The sequence below is a fragment of the Podarcis liolepis genome (assembly GCF_965112155.1).
Source record: "Podarcis liolepis genome assembly, chromosome: Z".
NCBI classification, from domain to species: domain Eukaryota; kingdom Metazoa; phylum Chordata; class Lepidosauria; order Squamata; family Lacertidae; genus Podarcis; species Podarcis liolepis.
In genome coordinates, this window is record NC_139570.1 from 20908446 (window position 1) to 20934279 (window position 25834).

Sequence of the window (25834 nt, forward strand, 5' to 3'; positions counted from 1 at the left end):
GCCACCTGTCTGTCCCCGGTATGCAACCATTGGAACATACATCTTGCAATTTATAACGGTTAAAGCAGTTGCAATTACAGATCACCTGCAACTTACGCGTGTTTAACATGTGCAATTTCAACTTTACGCAGTTTGCTTACCAGGCTCTGGGAGGCTCTCATGAGATCTTAGATGGTCCCACAAGTTCTCACACAAGAACCTCCAAGAGCTGAGAAGGCAAAGCTCTTCCTTGCGTTAAAATTGCTCGCACTAGGGTGGTTCAAAAGGGGTGATTTGAGTATACACACTTTTGCATATGGGCGTCATCCCTGGAAAGTAACGCCTGCACGAGGTGCAAGTTACCTGTATATCATTTAATAATAATAATAATAATAATAATAATAATAATAATTTATTATTTGTACCCCGCCCATCTGGCTGGGTTTCCCCAGCCACTCTGGGCGGCTTCCACAGAAACCAAAAATACACTAAAATATCACACATTAAAAACTTCCCTGAACAGGGCTGCCTTTAGATGTCTTCTGAATGTCAGGTAGTTGTTTATCACTTTGACATCTGATGGGAGGGTGTTCCACAAGGTGGGCGCCACTACCGAGAAGGCCCTCTGCCTGGTTCCCTGTGGCTTGCTTCTCGCAATGAGGGAACCGCCAGAAGGCCCTTGGCACTGGACCTCAGCGTCTGGGCAGAACGATGGGGGTGGAGACGCTCCTTCACGTATACTGGGCCTATTTAAACAACATAGTGTTTCTTGGAAGAGTCTTAAGCAAAAGACAGGCCTCTGCCCTGATAATTTAGGTTTTAGATTCTGGGCACTGAAGAGAGAGATGAGAAAAGGTGAAGGGGCATAGCTCAGTCGTGGAGTATCTACTTTGCAGGAAGGAGTTTACAGGTTCAATCCTGGGCGTCTCCAGGTGGGCATGGGAGCGAACCCTGCCTTGAAACTCTGGAGAGCAACGGTCCTGAGCAGAGGTCTTTCACATCTCCTGTGACTCGGTCCTTTGAATGGGAGAAGCCAAGGACTGAACAAGCGACCTCCTGCACTACAAGCTTGTGTGCTACCATTGTGCTTGGAGGCATCGTCAACAAAGTTCCTGCACCCAACTTTAGCTTACTTCACTTAATGCAAACTTTTATCATCATAACTGGGAGAACAGTGGGAGGAAGGGAGGGAGACATCTTTGTACCTCTGTGGCAAGTCAGCAACACTCCTACCTTTGAGGTTTTCTAATTTATAATAATTGGCATTTAGTTAAGATCCTTTTCTGCAGCGAATTATTGTTCTGACTCATCTGTTATAGGAGGCAGCTTGAAAAGTTGCTCCAGGCTTTTCGCACAGTGTGTGTGTGTGTGTGTGTGTTTGCTAGTTCTGTGCATGAGATCAGTTGACCTACTTTGAAATGGCTGTTATCTAATAAGGGACCATGCCTTCTTGCAAAATATATATGCAACAAACAGGGTCCTTGCTTTTAAACAATAGTTTGATGGTTGGAATGAGTCATGGCAGCATAAAGAATATCAAATTTAATTTGGGGGCATGATCCAGCCAACGTTAAGCAATGGAGAAGCATCACAGAACAAATTAAAACTGGGGGTGGGGAATCCACCACTATTGCACTATTATTGTATCAAGAACACAGAATCATAGAGTTGGAAGGGGTTCCAAGGGTCATCTAGTCCAACCCCTGAAATCCAGGAATCTCAACATGTGTGTTGCAGAATATACCTACAACCGTGGCCTTATCAGCCCCGTTCTCTAACCAACTGAGCTATCCAGCAAGGCTTGGAGGGGCCCTAAAGCTGCTCTCAATAGGTTTATCAGTTTGCATAAGGAATGCAACTCCTACTTTCTGGTTGTGTCAACTTATTTTCATCACTGAATTTGCAAACTGATTTCTGTACAAAGGCAAGAAATGTATTGCAGGGTAATGCTCTTTTTACAACAGCCCTTAAGCAGTAATCCTTTCTATCAGAAGTAGGGGTGAATGTGTCAAATCTACACATTCCCAAACAATATGAGAGCCGAAGTATACCCATCCTTAGAAATCCGCACATACCCAAATTTTGTGATGCAGTTCTTCCAATTAAGCAATTTTTACAAAAGGGATATTTTAGGGGAAAGTGTGCTTAACAAATATATTAGCGGAAATATCGTGACAAAATGCATTATATTAGCAACAACAACAAAAAATGCTTGCAAAAATTACTCAAAACTGTGTGACACATAAAATTGTTTATTACAAGACGTTTGCACTAAAATCCTGGTGAATTTTCAGGAGGTTTTTTTTTTAATGCAAATTGCTGTAGAAAGATGAAGAAATGAATTTAATATTGGAACAATGAGAAACAGACAAACGAAATTGACAGCACCTTCAATCCCTAACCAGGAATACCCAACATGGTGCTACTGACATGCTTTTGTTACTTATTTCGTATATTTATATACCACTTAATTTTTAAAACAGCCTTAAGCAGTTTACAAAATGACAAATGCAATGTAGTGGTGCCTCAGGTTACGAACTTAATTTGTTCTGGAGGTCCGTTCTTAACCCAAAACCGTTCTTAGCCTGAGGCGTGCTTTCGCTAATGGGGCCTCCCGCTGCCGCCGCTGCGCGATTTCCATTCTCATCCTGGAGCGAAGTTCTCAACCTGAGGTACTACTTCCGGGTTAGCGGAGTTTGTAACCCGAAGTGTTTGTAACCCGAGGTACCACTGTATGTTTGTTTGAATTGTATATATAAAGACATTGAGAAACTACAATATAAATACAGTGTAGTACAAAATTAAATGATAACAAAGTAATAAAACAATGCTCTCTTGAAAAGCAAAGCAAAATTAATTTTGAAAACAACTTTAGAATCAAGGGCCCTTTCCTTCCGCTGCCTTTCTTTTGATAAGGCACATCCTAACTCACAAAATGCAACATTCACCCCACTAACAGTTACACATCACATGCCCAAATTATGCCATGGATTTGCACAAATCACGCAGTACCTACTTCTCACGCTGGCTGGAGCTGATGGGGGTTGGGGTCTAACAATATCTGTAAGGCACCATGTTTGCTACCCCTCCTATCTCACTGGGAGAAAGCTGCACTGAACTCAGTGGGGCTTAGTGTCTAAGTAAGAGCTTTCCAGACTGTGTGTTGCGACATGTTTGTGTCGGCTGCAGTGTGTAAGTGTATCGCGTGAATGCGCCCCATGCTCCTCCTGGGGCTGGAACATAGCTGTCAACTTACAAATTTGAAAATAAGGGACCAGCAGCCTCGAAAATAAGGGATCAGCAGCCAAAATAAAGGATTTTAGTCAACCAGGAGCCAAACGAAGCCTCAAGTGGTGGTTCCCATAGTGCAGCAACCCGGCAAAGGGGATGCAGCAAGGAAAGCCACCGTCACCTCTCCGCTGGGAAGCGCTGAGCAAAGGCAAGTCCCCAGGCAACGCGGCCGATTTGATCGGCACAAGGCATGCAAGCTCCACCCCCCAGTCGTTCTTAGACTCCTTATTGGGTGAGCAACGCAGCCAAGCAACACAGTTGGAGCCTCCCTCCTCTCTGGCCGACAGGGAGGGAGGGAGAGGAGCTGCTTCCTTTGAAACCCGGGAAATTTAAGGGACATCATCAATCCGGGACAGCAGTGGGAAACGGCGCTGGGATAAGGGAGTTTCCCGCCAAATAAGGGACGATTGACAGCTATGGGCTGGAAAGGGGTTAATTTAATCTCCAGTTTGCTAGTAAAACTGAATTACTGTGTCGTGAAATGATGCATGTCTAAAAAGTGTGTCACCAGCATGAAACGTTTGGAAAGCGCTGGTCTAAATGGATATGCATAGGCATAGTGCTGTTGACCAACTGCTAAGTAGTAATCTGCTTGCTTGGTTTCAAGGAAAGGCATTGAGGATTCCACTCCCCTTGGAGAAGTTCTATTTTACTGCACAGCCATATTAAATGTTTACCTTCTCTCTTCCCTACAGGAAGTCCAATCTCCATCCTTGAAATTGTCTCCTTATTCCCAAGGCAGTGTCCGGAGGGTTATATTGGAGAATCCTGGCCAGGTAAGAAAACTTTGTTGCTTTCATAATGGTTAGGTAAAGGTAAAGGGACCCCTGACCATTACGTCCAGTCGTGGCTGACTCTGGGGTTGGGGTGCTCATCTCGCTTTATTGGCCGAGGGAGCCGGCGTACAGCCATTTACCTTCCCACTGGAGTGGTACCTATTTATCTACTTGCACTTTGACGTGCTTTCAAACTGCTAGGTTGGCAGGAGCAGGGACTGAGCAACGGGAGTTCATCCCATCGTGGGGATTTGAACCGCTGACCTTCTGATTGGCAAGTCCTAGGCTCTGTGGTTTAACCCACAGCGCCTATTTTCCAAAAGCTGGGTCCAAGCTGTTATTGGGGTTTGGCAAGGTTTGATATACTTTTGCAAAATTTAATACTTTTATTACAGGGCAGAGTCACTGTTTGCAAACCCTCAGACAGGTTCATTCAAACCCTTATATTCCCTTTCCCTTTCAGCTTTTTCCTTTTGTGCCAGTAGCAGTGAATTCAGGCTCACTAACAGAGGGATTTAGGATTCCCTCAAAACAATCTGAAATCTGAAAATTTGTCACTGCCTTGAATTAATCTGAGATCTCATTTAGCACGTCATATTTATTAGTAAAATAAAATGAAAAAAGAAAAGAAAACAACCACGACACATTAACATTTATGTGCTATATACGTTTTTCAAATAGTCAAAAGTGGTTGAACTGAAAATTTTGATTAAAAAGCAATCAACAAGGCACACTTTGCAGAACATTCCTATGCATGTTTACTCGGAAATAAATTCCATTGTGTCCAGAAGGGCTTCTTCTTAGGAAAGTATGTCTAGGATTGCCATCTAAGTCCTAACTCCAGTTTCCTGGGAGTAAACTCCATTCAATTCAATGGGACTTACTTCTGAATAGACATAGTTAGGATTGCATCCTTAAAAAGCAGTGCAAAGAAACCCAGGCTTTACTTGGAAGTTATTTCATTGAAATAACTTGTAAACATTTTTTTAAAAAATGTTTATTAAATAAAGCTTTCTACACTGATATTTAGCTACTAAAGCTCCTAGGGAATTCAATAGCAAACAAAACAGTCCTCAAATTTTCAGTCACAACAGGAACGGGAAAAAAGATGAGGAGAAATCAAAAGAAGGAAACTCAGGCATCAGTGCGTAAAGTTATCAAGTTCTTATGATGGCCAGCTTGAAAATAAGCTGTTCAGAGAGAGGAAGGCCCGATATTGTTTTATTGACTTTTTATTCTGTACAGTGGTGCCTCGCAAGACGAAATTAATCCGTTCCGAGAGTCTCTTCGTCTAGCGGTTTTTTCGTGTTGCGAAGCAACCCTATTAGCGGTTTAGCGGATTAGCGGCTATTAAAGGCTTAGTGGCTTAGCGGCTAAAATAATAATAATAATAATAATAAATTTTATTTATATCCCGCCCTCCCCAGCCGAAGCCGGGCTCAGGGCGGCTAACAACACTAAAATAGTGCAACATTATAAAACATCATAAGAATTAATTAAAATCAAAATGGATGGCAACCATAAACTAAAGTATTGTAAAGATTGCCAAAGGAGGGAGTCAGGCTGTGCCCTAACCAAAGGCCTGGTGGAACAGCTCTGTCTTGCAGGCCCTGCGGAAAGATGTCAAGTCCTGCAGGGCCCTTGTCTCTTGTGACAGAGCGTTCCACCAGGTTGGAGCCGCAGCCGAAAAAGCCCTGGCTCTAGTTGAGGCCAGCCTAACCTCTCTGTGGCCTGGGACCTTCAAGATGTTTTTGTTTGAGGACCGTAAGTTCCTCTGTGGGGCATACCAGGAGAGGCGGTCCCGTAGATACGAGAGATAAAAGGCTATTAGCGGCTTAGAAAAAGGGGGGGGGAGCGGAAAAAACGTTTTCGTCTTGCAAAGCAAGCCCATAGGGAAAATCATCTTGCGAAGCAGCTCAAAAACGGAAAACCCTTTCGTCTAGCGCAGGGGTCTGCAACCTTTAAGACAAAAAGAGCCACTTGGACCCGTTTCCTAAGGAAAAAAAACCTGGGAGCCGCAAAACCGGGAAGGTGACGTCGGGACGGTGCGTGACTAACGCACGCACCGCCCCCATGTGACGTCACACCCAGTACAGTGCCCACCACAGTGGGGAGTGTCGGGGCGCACAATGCACCTCCTCCCCTCACTAGTATCCACCCTGGAGCCGCAGCAAAGGTGTAAAAGAGCCACATGCGGCTCCAGAGCCACGGGTTGCAGACCCCTGGTCTAGCGGGTTTTCCGTCTTGCGAGGCATTCGTCTTGCGGGGCACCACTGTAGCCTGATGGAATAGCTGCGGCTAGATGACAGTTGAGGGGATTTCAAATGAAGCTGAGCCCTCAAGTGAACTGAGGGTGTGGACCCTGCTTCCCATCTCTCCCTTCACTTCAGCCTTATTGAATGGATACTACTAGGTGGCAGTTAAGGGAGAGGAGGAGCCAAATGCTAACTAAATTCGTAGCAGAACCAATGAAGTGGATCTTGCTTCTCTCTCTCTCAGCCAGATGGAATGTTTTAAATTGAGGAGGAGATTCTCAGGCCTGTAGCCCATATCTTACCCTCAGTACTCTCCTGAGGCCACACCCCTCACCACCAATGCCCCTTGCTTGCCTGAACAGAGTATGAAGAGTAGAAAGAGGCTTTGTGTACATATAGAACTTCCTGGCTCTTGTGTGGGTGAAATGGAACCTAAAGAGAAGAGTCATATCCATTGTTCTGCCTACTTTTCCCTCTGGTGCCTCCCACTGCTAGAAGGTGGCCCCCAAAAGACTTCCTGTAGCCTTGGACCTGGTTTTAAGTCATGGCAACTCACTTTCTGTTATTTTGCTTTTTAAGAAAGCTGAAGCTGCTAAAAATTCCTCCAAGCCTTATTATTTTTTGCCTGCCTAGAGAGCTGTGTACATAAATATATGTGCTCCCTAGGGGTAGTCTCATGAGAAAAAAGTTAATTACAACTTTGATTTTTGTTTTCCTCCTAATCGCCCAATTTAACTGTTGTTGTATCTCTTCATTATGTTACCAGTTAATTTTATGAAACAATGCATTTCTTAAAAATGATGAATTCCCCCACTCCCGCAGAAAAAAACAAACCCCAGCATCAGGAAACGGTCCTGAGGGGAAAATGTTCCGCACAATATCGCTGTACTCCAACTTAACATCTCCATCTGGAACTCAAATAGAGACAGCCCCTTTTATTTCCTAGTTGCTGATGATGATTTGAATCACACAAGTGCTGTTATGCAAATGTGTAATGGTTGTTTTATATTTGCAGGAGCCCCTGTCTCCACTTCTGAGAGATGGAAATAAGGTGATATACGAAAAGACAATAAGAAAATATGAACTGCTAAATCCAGATCAGGTAAGTGTCCCTAGCTTTTAAGAGGAACCCTCACCAGAAAACCCTCCAAACTCATAACATTTAAAAGTAGTTTTCTCAGATCTAAAGATTGCTGTCAGGAGCCAATAAGAACAGAGCTAAGTTTAAGTTGTCTGAATCCCTAAATAGATCTGCTACCCTCTCCCCTTTCACCATTGTTTGATCTTCTGGACACAAAGAAGCACCTGTTTCTTTTCAGACTTTTCAGTGCTGCCTTTGCAATGAACACTGTCCCTGCGACAGATGAATGGAAACCTTTTTAAAAGACTGAATGGATAGTATTGTTTTAGAAATCCCCATTTCCCCCAGGAGTATAATGTTCCAGGGAAATACTTTTTCGGAGTTTGTTTCCTTGTGGGGAAAAGGGTACTGGAGGTGTATTTTGAATATCTATCTATTTCCACATATGCAAGTTGAGAAGGGAAGTGTAGATCAGTGTTTCCCAACCGGTGTTCCGCGGCACACTAGTGTGCCGTGGAACTTTGCCTTGTGTTCCGTGGAGGCGGGCGAGTCGGGCGGTGAGAGGCGGGGCGGCGGCGGTGAGCACACGCGGGGTGGCGAGCGAGCGAGCTCCCACATCCCATCGCCGCTCGCTACTGGGCCTGCGCATCCGCTCGCTACTGGGCCTGCCCCAGGAGGTGGGGTTGCGGGCATCACGCCCTTCCCCATCCGCCCCCACGTGAGCGGGGAATCCCATCTGAGCCCCCGCGAGAGCAGGGGAATCCCATCCGGCCACGCCTCCTGGCCAGCCAATCGGCTGGCTGGAGGGGGCGTGGCTTGCCCATTTTAGGGCCGGAGCGGAGGGGGCTCGCCCTCTCTTCTCCGGCTAGCCCCATCGCTGCTCGCTACATCCTATCGCCGCTCGCTACTGGGCCTGCGCATGCTCGGCAAGCACACGCGGGGCGGCGAGCGAGCGAGCTCCCACATCCAACAGCACCAAGCAGGGGCCCTTGGCCGTGCCGGTGCCCACCGTGCCCGCCTCCGCCCAGGAGGGCGGCAAGCAGCCACCACCACTACCACCCCCGCCGCTGCCCGGCAACCGCGCCGCCGCCCCCGGCTCCCCGCGGCGGGTGATCGTGCAGGCTTCGACGGGCGAGCTGCGAGCTCGGCGGGCAGCGCCTCCGTCCGCAGCGCCCGCCTCGCGGCTCTCATTCCCTGCCCCTGCCAAAGCTCACTCAGCCAAGCCGCGCTCTCCTTCCTGCCTCGCTTTGCTGCCTCCTCCCCCCCCACCCCCGAAGCTTGGAGGTTCCCCGGCAAGGGGGAGGGGAAAAAATTGAAAACTTTCACTTTCGTGCGTCCCTCCTGGCATGACGCTGCGCGCTGACGTCACGGGGCTGTAATGGTGGTGTGCCGCGAGATTTTTTTCATCAAACAAGTGTGCCTTTGCCCAAAAAAGGTTGGGAAACACTGGTGTAGATGGACCATTCTAACCTTGAAAGAAATGTAAGTCACCCTACAAAGGCAATACATATGTCCTAGGGAGTCCCTAAAGGCGATGGCTTTTCAGCTAGCTGCAAAATCTCGGGTCAGGAAGGTAGGTAGGCAGGTAGGTAGGCAAAGTTTGAAGGAACTGGTTGGGATGTAGACCCAGGCACAGAAACAAGCCTAGAGACCTAAACCAGTAGTCTCAGCATTTGAGCTTGGATTTATCAGCAGCCTTGCTTAATAGTTCCAGTAGGCAAGGAAGCAGCAACTGGTCAGAGCTAGGGTACTAAAATAGCTTTCATCAGCCTGGTGCACTCCAGATGTTTTGGATAATAATTCTCATCATCCCCAGCCCGTGCATCCATGCTGGCTGAGACTGATTGGAGTTGTAGTACAAAATATTTGGAGGGCACCAGGTTGGCAAAGGCTGCATTAAAACAAAACTGGCCAAGAAGATACAGCCAGTAAGAACTAATCACCAGCTTTTGAACTAGAAGTAGAGTCTTGAATTCCTAGCTTGACAGCACCAAATGTTTAATGAAGCCTACTACAGAGCAGAGAAAATGTTTGCAATCTGGGATGACCACATTTGAGTCTTCAGAGTCTGTATGTTGACCAGGAACCTACATGTATTTGGCTGCAGCACCAATCTGGCCAAAAGCCAGAAGCAAGAGAACAAGAAAAATTGGTCTCAACTAGTGTTTTCGCAACAGAGGCAACCTGAAGACTGACATCAAAGATGACAGTGGTGGATATTTTCCAACCCTTCCCCCTAGCTCAGCTAATCTGACTCCACATCTTAAAGATTACGATGCCTACAAAGTGATTGAGTTCCAGGTTGCTTAAGCAAGCATGCAGCTGCATCATCTTGACGCCCCCGTAGAGCTCCTCCTGAGCTGAATCTGCAAAACTCAGGTCAGGCAGGTACATGGTGTTCCATGGGGAAAATGAGGATGGAGACCTAGCCCTAGAGACCAGCGTGGAGACCCGACACCCTGTGGAGGAAGGCATGTCCTCTAAGGACCTGTCAACACCAGAAGTTCTAGGCCATTTTTAAACTTGTTTTAAGGATGCAATCTGATGCATGCTCTACCTGAGCATAAGACCCAGTGTACATAGTGTGTGAGTAAATGTGCACAGGATTATGCTTCAGGAGTCTTGACTCTCAATCAAGGAACTCTAGAACAAAGACTTCTCTAGCAAAGCATTGTCAGTGTCATGCTCTAATTTTCAAAGGTCATCTGAAGAAGCTATAATGGAGATACAAGATTAAGATAATGGGGAAACGGGGAGGGAGAAAAATGGGGGAATTAAGGATGATATGTTTTCAGATAATATGTTTTGTTTAAATTCCTAATAAAATTTTTATTTAAAAAAAAAGATAGTGGAGAAAAGCTCTCATGTTGGATTCCTTACAAACCTGTTTAAACTTGAAGTGTGGGTGTATCAAATGAAGCACATTTGGCTACTCAGAAGCATTTAAATAACTAGTGGTGGTGTTTCAAATAATGTACTAAGGTGCAAAAATGCAAATACTAGGGCAAAGAGTGCCTATAAATGCATATATACAAACACACATATACATATCCAATATAGAATATAGAAAATGGAATATGGAATATAGAATGTGTGTGTGTAAGTGTAAACATTATATAATATATACAAATATATACAAAATGTATAGATACAAAATATACAAAGATGCATTGTATTAGGGAAAATTGCTTTGCAAAAAAAGTGTATATTAGACAAAAATGTGCACTATAATGTTGGCGAATCTTCACGAGGACTTTATGAAACATTGCAAACAGATGTGGAAATGTGGAGAACTGAGACAACAGAAATAAATTGAAATTGACAGGTTCGCCCACCACTAGTTATGACTGGGAAGGGTTTGAGTGCAATGCCTCAGTTCTGAATGAATTCTGTTTCTTTTAATGAAAAAGCAATACCAATATGGCCTCCAGTCTGACCAGTGCCAAGTTAGCCAACCAGTGGAACATGTCCAAGTCGTCCAGCAGTGCCAGCAAACCCAGACGGGCAATTGCTATGACGTAAGTCCCATCTGTGTCAATGATTTCGGAAGTGGGAATGTGAAGAAGGTCACCCTTCAGACCTGCGAACCGGTAAGAATGGCGCCTCTTTAGAATAGACTTCAGGTTCCCACAAATGTTTCTGCTTGTTTCTTTTTGACTTGAGTCTTCTGAAGCTGCAACGTGGCTTGATGATAACCAGACGGAGACTAGTGTGGGAAGCTCCGAGAAGTGGCTGTACGGAAAATCCCAGTCCAATGAAGCTTACAGTGCTTAGGCCTGTTCTTTAGATATAGTGGTGTTTGCTGAGAAATACATAAAGATGTGTATTGTTGGTTCGCCTGCTTTTTATTTTCTATCCTGGGACCCCGTGCAAGCATAGTTTATTCTTAAATAGAGAATAAAAGATGTGAATAAAAAACTCTGGGCCTGACAATTATACACCATGACTATATTGTCTAACAATACGCAATGATGGAAGAGCAGTTTTGTTGTCATGTTTTAACATTTTACCCTCCAAGGTACTAGATGGGAGATTTTTTGAAGTTCCCCCCAAGGGCAGATGCTATCCTTGTAATAATTTAGCACCTGGGGGTGATGGGGGTTGTACTCCAACATCATCTGGAGAGCACCAGGTTGGTGAAGACTGTTTTGGAGCTTGAAACAGTCTCCTCCTTTTTTTGGAGGGGGAGGGGAGATTGGAGAACAGTTTCCAGGCTAATATTTAGGAGATCCTACTGAGTATTTTCCTTGTGAGGATTTGTGTGTGTTTAATAATTCCATTGCCGAATAGGTGGCAATATAACTGAATGTTGTAATATCTCTTAGACCTGCTATGATTGTTAACTCTTAGCTTCTCACTTTTGTTCTTCTGAGGTAGCATTTAGAAATACATTTGGGACTTCCAATGAAATGTTGCAGTATAGAATTCTGTCCAGCATTCTGTCCAGCAGATGCTCCCTCGCAAGATGTTCCAATCCACCCCCACCCCACCCCACCCCCAGCTGTTAGCATTCTATAGCTGCTGAGCACACTCAGTCAATATTGGGTGGTGGATAGGAGGAAGCAAATTACTATTTCGGCAAACCTTGGGACCAGCATTTGAAATTCGCCCGGTGACAAGTGCATTTTGCATCTGCTATAGGCCACTTGCAACCAAGTGAAGATGCCTGGATGTCTCTTTTTAAAAAAGTAAAATAAAATTTATTCAAAATTAAAACAAGACATATTATCCAAAAGCATATCATCCTTGTCCCCCCCCCCATTTTTCTTCCCTTCCCCCCTCCCACACAAAACCACCCGCCCCCGCCCCCCAACTTCCCTCAGTTCCAGTCTTTGGTTTCTCTGAGACTGCTGTTTTCTGCATGTTACAAAGTTGTATAGATCCTCAAACTATTTAGCTGATTATTATCAATAAAAAGTTTGTGAATGTTTATTCAAAATCTGCCAAGGAGGGATGTCTCCACCATCTGGAGGTACATGCCTGGGGATCCTTGGATTGTGACTGTTTTCACACGCTAGCAACAACACATCCTGTAGTATTTTATCAGTTAATTTTTATCTATACAATCAGAATGAATTTCAGGAACCAAAAAGTCATATTGAAAAATATGACTTTCGAACCTTTTGGCCCCAAAATTGCAACTAGGCGACCTTAACCCTGGTTTAAGGAGCCATTTTGCACCTGGCTTATATATGAGACTTTCTGAAACTGCTTGGGATTCTTCTGAGCCTGCTAATAACCTCCTCTCCTGCATGGATAGTGTGGGTGTTGTGTGGTGTTTTTTGTGTGTGTGTTTTTGCTACATAAAGATCCACACTTGCTATTAGCATCTAGGATAAAAGCTGGATCTCGTTTTCTCAGCCATTTTGCTTACGGTTGCAACATGAGTAATGTGCAGCTGGGTAGCACAGGACCACTCTTGCTCTGAGCTTCTGTGCTGATGGTATTGGGAACTAGAGTAAAAATGTGTGTTCATTTGCCTCCAGCAAAAGGCAAGCAATTTTGCAAGTACCTTAGCAGAAAAGTGCTGTTAGCCACAGAATTATGAAACCAAGCGTACTAAGGTGGAGCGCTTGTGGGCAAAGAGGAGAAGACTGGATTCTAATAACATGAATTAGATATTAGAATACAGGACATGCCAACAGGCCTTAGGCCCCCCAGGAGGTCAAATGCACATTGTGGGAACAGCTGGAGTTGAAGCTGGTGGCTTTCCTAAGCCTATACTGCTGCTTTTATTCTGGTGTGTCTGGGGGGTGGGAGAGAAGAAATGGAGTCTAATAAGGATGAATCATTTTCATCTGTTTTGTCTCCTCTCTCTCACACAAAGTTTTTAGCTGACTAGGCTTCTTTCAATGAGCCCCTGGGGGTTCTGGCTATAGTTCTTTACTTTTGCATCTTCTCTTCACCTTTCCTCCACAAAGTTGGAGCTCCCATCCCCTGAGAGTAGGATTTGATTTTATGATTTAAAATTTCTTATAGCTCACCTTCCAGGGTACACTGCCCTGACAAGGCACACAAAATAAATAAATAAAACACATTAAAAATATAAACAACAGCCCATGAATACAGCAAATTAAATATTTAACCATTAGTTTTAAGCTAGCAGCAGCTAAAGAATATTAGACACAGGGCATTAAGCAAAAGCAAGCTGGAATCAGCATGCATGGAAAGTTCTTAGGTGTGATGAGCCTTTATGTACTTCCCAGGGGAGATGTTCCAGAAATGTGGGGCCACCACTGAGAAGACCCCATTCCAGACACCGATCCTAAGGGTTTCACCAGCAGACCAGAGAGCAAACCTTGGGTGCTGATTTTAAGAATAGGGCAGGCTCATATGGTTGCAGGCAATAATTAGTCATAATGATTTTAAAGTGCATGCGGGTCCTTTTCATCTCTAGCAAAGTTCCTCTTTCCAGTTTGCTCATGCACATTTTTCATTCTGTATTGGCGGTGGTGGTCGCATGCACTGTATTGCTTCAGACTGCCATTTCTATTGTGTTTCTGGTACTTAATTGAATATCTTCTTTTCCGAACAAGACTCTTTAAATAGAGATTCTTATACAGTCTGGGTGTCTGCACTGAATTTGAAATTGTTTTTAAGTATATTTTAATTGTTGACATTTTTCTCTTAATCACATTGGGATGCTGTTGTTTTAAAGAACGGTTGCAAATGCCCCAAATCATTTATCACATTCATGGGCAAAGCAGACCCTAAAGCGGTCTTTTATTGTCTCCCACCAGGTGAAATGTGTTTATGAAGTAAATGATCAGTTGGACTCTCGGTTCTTTGGCGAGCTCCTGGCAGAACTGCACCGCAAGAGCAGCGAACTCTATAGCTGTTTACTCCAGCATATTGAGAAGCTAGGTGGAAGGTAACTTTGTGCCTACCCCTATTTCTGGTGCTCTGAGAATCTTAGGAATGTTAGTCAGAGTTTTATAGATAGAAGGAGGGATGGTCAGTTCAGCTGCATTCTGCAACTCCATTCTGCTTGTGAGTAATTAACCATTTGATTGCCTGTTTTTTGAGAAACTCTGTGAATTTAGAAAGCAGGAGGTCACAAATTCTGATTTCAATATGAGTCTCCCCAGTTCTGCAACCAGTCACATAATCCAAGTTTCATGATTGGAGCATGTTGTGAAAATTTTGTTTGATTGTATACATGTCAATCATTATGGAGCCCTTCTGCAAATAGGCACAGTTAATGAACAGTTGGACTGTGTGCATGTGTGTGTGTATTTTGAATGGTGTGTGTTTCTTGTTTATAAATGTATGCATTTTGTCTGCTTCTGTCTGCATTTGCAGCTATAGGAACGAAAAGGTTATATTTAAGAATGAAAGCTTACCTCTTACCTGAATCACCCAAGAGGACTTTAAAGAAATGTTGAAAACTTTACACAGCTGGCTAATGAAAATTATGGGCATTTGGAAATACTCTGTGCTAATGATGTCCTGTTTTTCTTACAGGAGATATGAAATCGACTCTCTGAATCAAGTAAGTACTCTTAAAGATTTTTAGTATCCTCCATCAATGGTCCATGGCTGCAGTCCCGTGAATCTCACAACAAATATCCTGAATTTGTACAGACATTACCTAACTATGGTTAGCTACCTTACACCTGGTCAAGAACCCAAATATAAGTGAAACCAGCGTTTTTGATTGCTTGAATTAAGCCCTAGCTTGTGGAGGGATGTGTGGAGACACATATAATAGTAATACCTACTTGCCAAATTGCAAGCAGAAAGGCTGAAGAGGTAGGGAAAGTGCCTTAGCCATGGTTTCTTAACACAAACTATGGAAAGCAAACCTGTTTCTCACACTGGTTTGTGATCAGTCATTGAACCATGGTTAGGTATTCAAACTAATGCTTCTTTAAATGATTAAGAAATCATAGGTAGGTTATATATTCTATAACATATTCCTATCATAATCCCACTTTATCAAAATGATGGGCAAAAACTATTTCCACACTGAGCAGATTGAGTGTGCAAAAGATTTAGTGGTCGCCATGCTCTTAGCAAGTTGTAGATAATGAGCTTGCCAAAAGTATACAGGCTGTGTCCTCCATTGCATGCTAGGCCTGTTACCAAACATTTTGCATGAAGGCTGCTGTAAAGTTGATGAATACTTTAATTGCTTAAGTCCATCAGTTGCTGAAAACTTGTGACATTTTCTTCTTTGCTTGGTTGAAGAAAAAGGCTACACAAGTTCTTCACAAGGAACTCCTCTTTTCAGTACAATCCCTAAGTGTGCACTTCACTAATTACTGAGATGCAAGCTCTCTAATGAGGGTGAACCACAAGGTCCCTTGATGCCTCAGAGATACTGCACTTTCCAGTCCTCACAGCCCTTTTCCCAGAAGAAGCTAATTGTGTTGGGTGGAGCTGCTTCAGTAGTGTCATGGCAGGCGGGTTGCTGTTGCCTACTGGGAGGTACAAGGGTGTGGGGAGGTCAGCTAATGCAGATGCACCAGCAAGAGCACTATATTGGTTCTGCCAGGGTGCTTGCACCATGCTGCCCTGTCTCTCTCCCTCCTAGCAAGCAACAGCGACTAACCTGCCAGAGAGTTAGCATAGTGGTTCTGCCCCACCTGGCATTTAACTCTAATAGGAAACAAGAGTCTGTTGCCATTCTGCTTTCTCTGTCTTTCAGTTGCTCCTAATATTTTGTGCTTGTTCCATGATGATGATGATGATGATGATGATGATTGCTGCTATCAATAGATGAGAACCAGGTCTAATACTCACTCTGTCTTTTTTGTCTCTTGTTTCTAAATTAATAGACGGAAGATATTGAGAGTTTGATTCCTAAAGGGATTTCTGAATCAACAAAGCAACAAATCCGTTATCTCCTGGAGGTAGGGCATTTCGTATGTGGGCGTGAGGTGGAAAGTAATCTGCAAAAACTAAAAGGGAATGTTTGCCTTGCTTTGTGTTATGGAAACACTTTTTTAAAAATACCATCGTTCTCATTTGCAGCGACTTGTCTGAACAAATCAACAGATTCCATTGTGGATGCTGATCCATGCTTTACATGTGTGATTTGAAAATGCCAGGTTTCTCCCTAGTCTTATTTTGTATTCTTTATTTTAACTTCTAAGCATACAACAATCAGAACATATTTTTAAACAAGCAACAGCGAACTCTGGACAAATTTAAAATTATAATCAGGAATTAGATATTGGCTAGAAAGAACTCTTTCATGCATGCATATGTGCATATAATAGCAGGAAGAACACTATATCTTTAGGGAGGGGTGTTGGGATTACAAGCCCGTATAAATTCTATAAATCAAACCAATTCGCAACAAAAGTGTAAATAAAATAAAAATCAGCAAGGGGGAGGTCTTACCTACTTTGAATTTTAGGGATGTACACCAGCTAGAGCTGGGGGAGAAATTCACTCTAATTCACAGTATCCAAAACAATATGAGGACCAAAACACAGCTATTCTTTCCAATTTGCAGTTCTTCAAATTTTGCAACGCAGTTGTCTAGCCAGGTGCCAAGCACAAAAATGCATATACTAGGATAACGTGTGCATAGACATGCATGTATAAGTAAAAGTAACATACAAGAATATACTTTGTAAGGCGGAAACACTCTGCAAAAATGTGTATATTGGATACAGATTTGCCCATCTCTTACAGCAACCATAAGATTCAGTTCAGATCCTGATTCAGTGCTTTGGAAAACACCCTGATTTGCTTTGAAGCACTCCAGAGGCAGATATAGATTGGGTTCTGAATCTGAATCCCATTTCTGAAAAATGAAAAGTTATGCCTCTCTCATTCAATATTAAAAATGATGTAGGCTTTTTAAATAACCCCATGATGTTGAATGGGCTATATTATTTTGCTTCTTTTTGGCAGAAGTTGTTGAAATTGGCTTGCCTTGTTTAGCTCTTACTAAGAGGATAAAACTTGCTACTTCCCAGACAAACAGATGCAAGGGTGTTGTTGTTGTTTTTTACTGGGCACCTTAAACTTATTTTATTTTGAATTAATGGGTTGTATCCAGTGTTAGTTCTACTCAGAGAAGACCAATAGAAAATAATGGACTTTGCTAACTTAGGTATATTAATTTTAATGGGCTTATTCTGAGTAGAACTTAGTTGGAGTAACTAGATTATTTTGCTTCTCTGAAATGACCCTGAAATTTACTTCTCCTTTCTCCCCCTCCTTCTTTCCTAGATGAGAGTAACAGCTGATAAGTCAATGAGGCTTGTCCTTGCTACATTCAGCAACCTTAGAGAAGAGCTTGTTCATCTTCAGGATGACTTAGGGGTGAGTGGCTGTCCTGGTTAGTCTGTGTCCAAATGTATTTGATTAGTTCATCAATTGGTATACAAGACTGGGATTCCCAAATCTACTTAGGGTGCAACCACCAGAATTGTTGCCCCTGCCCCTGCTTGCATGGCAGACCCTTCTACTGTACACTATCTGCTTTTGAAACCCTCCTTGATTTCAAAAGACCACTGTCACATGACATGTTCTTGATAAGCACAGTTTTTCCTTTGTCCAATTGGGCAGAGGCAAGTGACTTCAGCATTTCCAAATGAAACTTCATGTTAGCTGTTTCTTCTCAAGTGTTTTGTAGGAACTTGTCATCTTCATTTTTGGGTGATCAAATCGAAGGCTACGGATGCTTTATGGTCCTCTCTGAGAGTGACCCTTAGGCACGCTCTGTAGCAATTCCTCAGAAGCGAATCCTTCGCTGAGAACTTGAGCTTGCTACCTCTCCTCTTCCCTTCTCTTCCCTTTTTCCTTTAATGCTGTTTCTTTTAGATATGTGGGCCTTGTTTTAATTGATTGCATATAAGCCACTCTGGGAGCTTCTTCATCCGAAGTGCAGAGTACAGATGTTATCTAAATAAGTAAATAAAATACATACCAAAAGAGAACCCTTGGCCCCCCAAAAGGTTCCTAGTCCTCCCAGCTCTTTTGGGGGGATATAGTCCCCTTGGACCAGTATGTGACTGAGCTGCAGTTGCTGATGGAACAGTAGTATGTGCCCCTATTTTGCTGTCCTTCAAACTGTGTTTTTGAACCACTTCCTGGCTACCATCCAAATCACCTGAGAGATTTTTAGCTTTGGGCCCAGTAAGGAGGAGTTTCAGGTTTGTAATAAGCATGTTAGTTTCCCCATTAGAATTCTTGGTCCTGCGCATCCACCATCATAGCAGCATAGGCCACCTGAATTTTCAAAATTGTCATCTGAATTTTCAAAAAAGTAATAATCCTTTTCATAATGAGCATTTTGCTTTCATAGAAACTGGAAACTGACAAAGTTCTGCTTGAGAAAGACCTGGCTTTTAAAGAGTCCCAAGTAAAGGAGTATGAAACCCTTCTGGAATCGGTGCGAGAGAATAATCGCCAACAGCAGGTAGGTTTGCATGCTTATCGGACTGAAACAATAAATCTCAGTGGACCTGAGTTGAGCCTCAGGAGCATGTGGCAATGTTAAGAGTGCCTGCCCTGAGGATCAAAGTACCTTGGTGGTAGGGGGTATGCAAGGTACAGCATTCCCAGTGGTAAATTGGCCCCAGGTTGTCTAAGCTTACCTGCTTCCTGCCATGTGTGTTCACAGCAAGCCCTCAGGGAGTACACTCTGAAGTGCCGCTCGCTGGAAGAGCAGCTCCTCTCTCTCCGGCACAACGACGGAGACCGAGAGTTCCGGCTGAAAGACCTGGAATACAGCAAGCGAGCCTTGGAGCAAGAAATCCAGAATCTGAGACTCCAGGTAAAGACAGGCCTTTGTTTCTATTTAACATGTGGACTAATGACGAGTGACTGGGCCTCCCCAGCCTTAGTTCAGTAATCTAACCCAGGCACAGGGAACCTTTTATTTTTTGTCCTGCCAAGGGCCTCATTCACTTGGAAGGAATGAGGGTCAAGGGTTGTGTGCTGGCACTGGGGGGGAGGGTGGCAAATGCCAATATTGGTAGGTGCTGGAGCCCAAAATGGGTGGGTCGCCCTTTTTGCTCTCTCATGCGCTTTCTGCTGCTCCCTTCTTAGGGACGGAGGAATGCTGCCTTGAGCATAGGCCCGTCCAGCTCAATATTCCCTGCACTCAAATTTGGAGCTATACTTGACAATCTGATAAAGTTGACAGTGTTTACTTTGACTTTGTGATTTTAACTCACTTGCAAAGTACTCATTCTGCGTGCCTTATTTCATAATTTTGTTTTTCATCTTTTAACTTTTGTCTCATTCTCTGTTTTATATGCATTATAAAATGAAATACTGATAATAAACTTTGCAGGGGGGGGGAATGCTGCCCACACTGACTGACAGCAGTGCTCCAGAGTTTCAGACAGTGGCACCCCCAAGCTTTATCTGAATGGGGTGAACGTTGAATCTGAGATCTTGAACATGCTTTCTCATTCTGCCACCCCGTTTTCTCCCTCGTTGGCACCCACATGAAACTGGGCTTGAGAGCTGCATGTAGATGAGAGGCTTCAGGTTGCCCCCCTGTGGTCGAAGGGCTATGCTACAACCATGCGCCAGAAATCAGTGAATACTTGCTGTTTTCTGATCAAACCAACAAGATATGCAGGATATGCAGAGAAGCCTTTTACGGCCTTCTGGTGATGAGAATTACACCATCCTCTGCATAAGAACATAAGAAAAGCCTGGCTGCTGGATCAGGCTAATGGACCTTCTGCTTCAGCATCCTCTTCTCAACAGTGCCCAGGTCTAGGGCTTCCTGGTTCTAGCCACAGGAGCTTCTGATGCCTCCAGTTAATTAAAAAAAGGGAACATGGTATGGTTTGAAAACAAGTAAAATCTATCTTGGAGAACCCTTGACAAACTGCTGCTGGTCAGCAGGCAGTTCTAGGCTGCATGTAGCAATAAAAGAAGGTAAGAAGAGCCTACTGGATCAAGCCAATAGCCCAACTAGTCCAGCATCCTGTTCTTACAGTGGCCAATCATACGCATGCGAGAAACCCACAAGCAGGACCCGAGCTCAAGATCCTTCTCCCCTCGTGTGGTTTCCAGCAACTGGTATTCAAAAGCATCACTCCCTCCGCCTGTGGAGGCAGCCATCTTAATTGACAGCCACTGCCAGGGATAGCCTTTATCCTCCATGAATTTGTCCAGTCTTCTTTTAACATCTTCCAAGCTTGTGGCCATGACCACCTTCGTTGGGAGGGAACTCAGTGAGTTCAACTATGCACCATGTGAAGAAAAAAAGGTAAAGGGACCCCTGACCGTTAGGTCCAGTCGTGGACAACTCTGGGGTTGCAGCGCTCATCTCACTCTATAGGCCGAGGGAGCTGGCATACAGCTTCCGGGTCATGTGGCCAGCATCACTAAGCTGCTTCTGGCAAACCAGAGCAGCGCACAGAAATACCGTTTACCTTCCTGCCAGAGTGGTACCTATTTATCTACTTGCACTTTGTCGTGCTTTTGAAGTGCTAGGTTGGCAGGAGCAGGGACCGAGCAATGGGAGCTCACCCCGTGGTGAGAATTCGAACCGCCAACCTTCAGATCAGCAAGCCCTAGGCTCTGTGGTTTAACCCACAGCGCCACCCGCATCCCTTTTATGTGAAGAAGTACTTTCTTTTATATGTCCCGACTCTTCCAACGTTCAGTTTCCTTGGTTGTCAACCCGTTCTAGAGATGCGAGAGAGGGAGATGAGGGAAATTTCTTTGAACATCAGTTTTGTGACAGAGCTATTTCCATGGTGGTGAAAGTGACCCTTCTTTTTATCATCTGTGCCATTTGCAAAAGTCAAACTAAATTAAGCATTTTGCTCTTGCACAGGCTTCCACTAACACTCCAGGCCAGACCACCGTTGACGAACTATCCAGCCGCTATGTGGAGATGATCAACCAGCTTAGAGAGGATAAGGACAGGGAGATCCGCAACCTCAGGGTATGTCAGCTTTCTTTGTGGGAAACCACAGGGGGAGAAAGTCCATATCGAACCTCTCCAAGCACACCTCTGTGTTTGTACAGCTCAGGGCCACAGTGAGTGTGGCATCGGGAAATCAGTGATTGAACTGCCTGCTTTCTAAAATTATTCCTACTATTAAAAAGGTTAATGACAGCCACTGGGATGCTATTAACCTTTTTAATAGTAAGAATAATGGGCACTGGCAGTGTTGTTTAGCCCTGTCCCTTTATATCATTTTTGCCTTTTAAATTGCCCTCCACCCGAAGCTGCTACCTGCTCCATGGAACAAATAGCAGCTTCAAGGAAAAGAGATTTTAATCGGGGGTGCAATGAGCGAAGTGGGTTGACCCCTTCCATATGCACAGCCCCAGTCAGTTTTAAACACACAATTACTATTGCACATTAGAAAACCCAGAAGGACAGCTGAACCACAAATCTCCCGATGTCACTGGGGGTGTGAAAATTCTTGTCGCTCGCTATGAATGCTGGCAGTAGCATCTTATTAATAGTTGTTTTTATTCTGAGGGTCGTAAGCCTCTGGGTGGGTGTCTTCGGATCCAAAGGGTGAGGTATTTTTATTTAGATTAATTTGTTTTTTATTGTATCATTGCTGAAAGTTTCAATGAAAATACATTTATTTATTTTTTTAAAAAGGGTGGGGTACCAGTATTTTAATAAGCAACAAAATAAAGAGTACCAGTGTTAAAAAAAAAAAATTAAGTTAGTAGTTTTGCTTGTTTTTGCAACAACAACCCTTTATGAAAGGGGGTTAGTATTATTGTAACCACACTGCAGAGGAGGTGAGATTCATAGTGGAGACTCCCTGCATTTGCTCTGGAAATCCTGGGTTTCCCATATTCTCCAGTTCCATTCCTTGACTTTCTATCGCTTGCCTTTTTAAAAAAAAAAATTTTGTTTTTTTTTTTTAAATCTGTATCTGAGTTACTTTTTTTGAGACTCAACATGTGACCTGCTGTTCTTGTTTTCTAGTCCAAATTATGTGAATTCCAGCGGGATTTTTCAAGGAAGCAGGGGAGTGACACTGACCTCCAGATTAGACTGCAAGACCTGACTTTAAGGCTGGAAGAGAGAGATGCCACATTGAAGCAGTTGGAAGATGTAAGTAGCGCTGCTTTGCAGACCGTGGTGCAACGGGCAGTGGTTTGGAACTGCCCAGGCAGCCTCCCCCACTTTTATTTTTATTATTATTAAATTTCTTTACCAACCTTCATTCAAGGATCACAGGGTGGTTCTCAAGATAAAAACACAAAAATACAGAACATGGTAACAGACCGAAACAATACCCCGCCCCCAGTTCAAAAGACCATAGGTTGTTTAATTAGCCAAAAGCTATGTTTTAGGAACATAGAATCATAGAAATGTAGAGTTGGAAGGGGCCACAAGGATCCTGTAGTCCAATCCCCTGCAATGCAGGAATCTTTTGCCCAACATGGGGCTTGAACCCACAACGCTGAGATTAAGAGTCTCATGCTGTACCGACTGAGCTATGCAGGAAGCTGCCTTCTCCTTCCTTGTGAGATAATTTGGCATTTAGTAAGCATTCTGTAAACACACATATCCATCCTTGGCTCAGTGATAGAGCATCTGCTATCACAGAGGAAATCCCAGGGTCATTCTTCAGGCAAGACTGGGAATGTTCCCTATCTGAAACCTTGGAGAACCATTGCTAGTCAGTATTGATTAGTGTGGCACCCAGTTTAACACCCCAAACTCATAACAATACTGAGGCAGATGGGCCAATGCTCTGGCTTGGTCAAAGGAACCCAGTTAAGAATGTTATTGATCTAAATGTGTTGAATGATACAAGCAAAGCCCACTAAGTGATGCAAACAGAATACCACTATGTAAACAATGCAGCAGTTTTCCAAACAACACCCAGTGAGATCTCCAGGATTCAAACTCATTTTGCACTTGTTCAGCAAATGGGTGGCAGCTATTAACCTCTTATTGCTTTAATTTCTTCTTCCTGTTAAGGAAATGCTGTTGCTGTGAACCCTGTAAACATATTGTTGTAAAAATCACCCACTGCATAATATGGAGTATACAATATAAGACCATGGTCCAAAATAGAAATGGAATACCTATTGAATTATATTATACATGCATCTCAATGCAACCCCTGATGTTCCCAACGTGCCTAATTTGCCTGGTTCAGGCATATGTGTGTGTGTGTATCAGCCTACTAAGCCCAGAAATACATAGGTCTTGTGCCTCCATCCTTAAGACATTCCTTCCTCCTTCTTCTTCCATTCAACATTTCCTGGCTAATTAACCATAGTTCAGCGACCTCTTGATCAATATCCCAATATGAAGTGTTCTTTCGTCATGACAAGCCTCTACCTTTCAAAGAGCTGGATTTTACTTGTGATCGTCACTGTGTTAATGCCTTGATAAAGATTTTGAGTGAAATAGCCTTTTTAAAATATAAATCTATCCCTCTCTCTCAGGAAATCTTCAGATTGAAGCAAGAAAAACTAGCAAACAATTCATCCCAAGGAGTAACAAAGACTATCATCACTAAAAAGTAAGGGCACTGCATGCAACTCTTTTTCTTTCTGACTGTCTGTCTCTCTTGTGCTGCAGGTGTGTGCAATGCTTTACAGCAGGGGTGGGGAACCTTGAGCCCATTTGGTTCTCCATTTGACTCTTGAGGGTATTTTGGAGAAGCCACACTCACCCGCCCAAAACCTGATGTCACACATAGAGCTGGCACTTATCAGCTGATTTTCAAACACTTGGGAACTCCATGCAAGGAATTTTGGCAGATGGGCAGGAAATCCTACCTGTCAGTCATGTGATAGGTGTCATGTGACTGGAAGGTGTCATGTGACTGGAAGGTGTAATAATAATAATTTATTATTTATACCCTGCCCATCTGGCTGAGTTTCCCCAGCCACTGTGGGAAGCTTCCAACAGAATGATGATGATGATGATGATAAAGCGATAAAACACCAAACATTAAAAACTTCCCTAAACAGGGCTGCTTTCAGATGTCTTCTAAAAGTCAGATAGTTTATTTCTTTGACATCTGATGGGAGGATGTTCCACAGGGCAGGCGCCACTACCAAGACGGCCCTCTGTCTGGTTCCCTGTAACTTGGCTTCTCGCAGTGAGGGAACTGCCAGAAGGCCCTCGGAGCTGGACCTCAGTGTCTGGGTAGAACCATGGGGGTGGAGACGCTCCTTCAGGTATACTGGGCCAAGGCTGTTTAGGGCTTTAAAGGTCAGCACCAACACTTTGAATTGTGCTCAGAAATGTACTGGGATGACTGTCCATTTGTGAAATACAATATAAATCTAATAAGGATCTGGCTCATGGAGCCGAAAAGATTTTCATTCCTGACCTTACAGAATGTAAGAGCTACAAATCCCGGAGTGGTCAATCCCTCCTTTCAGAGAACTCTTAGAATCGTAGCTCTGAACTGATTGGGAGAGTGGGTCACCTAACAGCCCTCAGCACCTTTAATAATCTACTGGTCTCCAAATGCTTTGGGGGAAGCCAAGGCTGTTGCCATGGTATAAGAGTGTTTTAAATGTATTGTGCAGATCTGATGCCAGAATGTTTTGCACACTATATATGTGGTATTAAAATAGCAATGCTGATAGATCCTTTTGGAATTCCAGGTACAGGAATCAATATCCTATCCTTGGCCTCTTGTCTGATGACTACAATGTCACATCACCTGTAAAGGAATCGCAGACAATTGTAATTGAAAAAACTGGAGAAATGTGGAAGCAGGTAAGTCGTCCCTAGGGGAATGTTTGTTCCGAAAGTCACTTAAGAAAGATGTACAACTCCAGTGACTTTTTTTCTGAGCATTATTAATTCTCAGAAAGACAATTAATTTAATTAAGTAATATACTGCTTTGTGCCAAAATGGCTTCTAAGCAGTTTACAACTAAAAATCCATACATCAGTTCCAGCACCTCACAGGTGGGTTCCACTGCCATTCTAAGAGAACAAGGGTGGCGTTCATGGCGAGTTCTGGCACCTCTTTTTCTAGAAAAATAGCACTACCATGCATAATTAAAATGCACAATAAAGCAATTCCACTGAAGCATTCATACGCCTTTAATTAAAATGTAAATAAAGCAAGCCAGTTAAAAAGTATGACATTTAAAAAGCATTTAAAGCAATAAGATGTCAAGTTCAAGTTGTGGGCATGCTTGCCTATACAAATGTGTCTTCAGGACCCAGTAGAATGCCATGGGGAATTTAGTATTTCAGCAGGGAGGGCATTCCACAACACTGGTACTACCAGTTAAAGAAACACCTCTGTTATCATATGCCAACATTTATCAGGCCATGGCAAAACTAACTGGGTTTCATTTAGTGGATGGGCATAGTGGGTTCCCCACAGTTACCTTTTGTGAGGGATATCCTAGGGTTGCCATATTTCAAAAAGTGAAAATCCAGACACAAAAGTTGTTGAGTTGATTTTGGTTTGCCAAAGTTGTTGTGTGAAAAATGAAAAATTGGCAAAAATGACACTGCCAACATAGGTTGCCATATGTCCAGATTTCCAAAGACATTT

At 43.5% G+C, this 25834-nt stretch overlaps 1 protein-coding gene and 1 long non-coding RNA gene across 2 annotated transcripts in view; both read left to right on the forward strand.

The window, feature by feature from the left end:
* Positions 1-25834, forward strand: part of POF1B (POF1B actin binding protein) — a 45163-nt gene that overhangs the window by 15191 nt on the left and 4138 nt on the right. The window contains exons 2-14 of the mRNA XM_083484735.1: positions 3966-4046; positions 7317-7403; positions 10793-10972; positions 14123-14253; positions 14847-14874; positions 16163-16237; positions 17571-17663; positions 18649-18762; positions 18967-19119; positions 21148-21258; positions 22270-22398; positions 23748-23824; positions 24924-25038. Of these exons, the coding sequence (XP_083340861.1) occupies positions 3966-4046; positions 7317-7403; positions 10793-10972; positions 14123-14253; positions 14847-14874; positions 16163-16237; positions 17571-17663; positions 18649-18762; positions 18967-19119; positions 21148-21258; positions 22270-22398; positions 23748-23824; positions 24924-25038 (1374 nt within the window). The remainder of the gene's footprint in view (positions 1-3965; positions 4047-7316; positions 7404-10792; positions 10973-14122; positions 14254-14846; positions 14875-16162; positions 16238-17570; positions 17664-18648; positions 18763-18966; positions 19120-21147; positions 21259-22269; positions 22399-23747; positions 23825-24923; positions 25039-25834) is intronic.
* LOC310698126 lies at positions 21266-22209 on the forward strand. The gene is made up of 2 exons (XR_014521345.1): positions 21266-22006; positions 22053-22209. It is a non-coding gene; the product is annotated as an uncharacterized lncRNA (long non-coding RNA).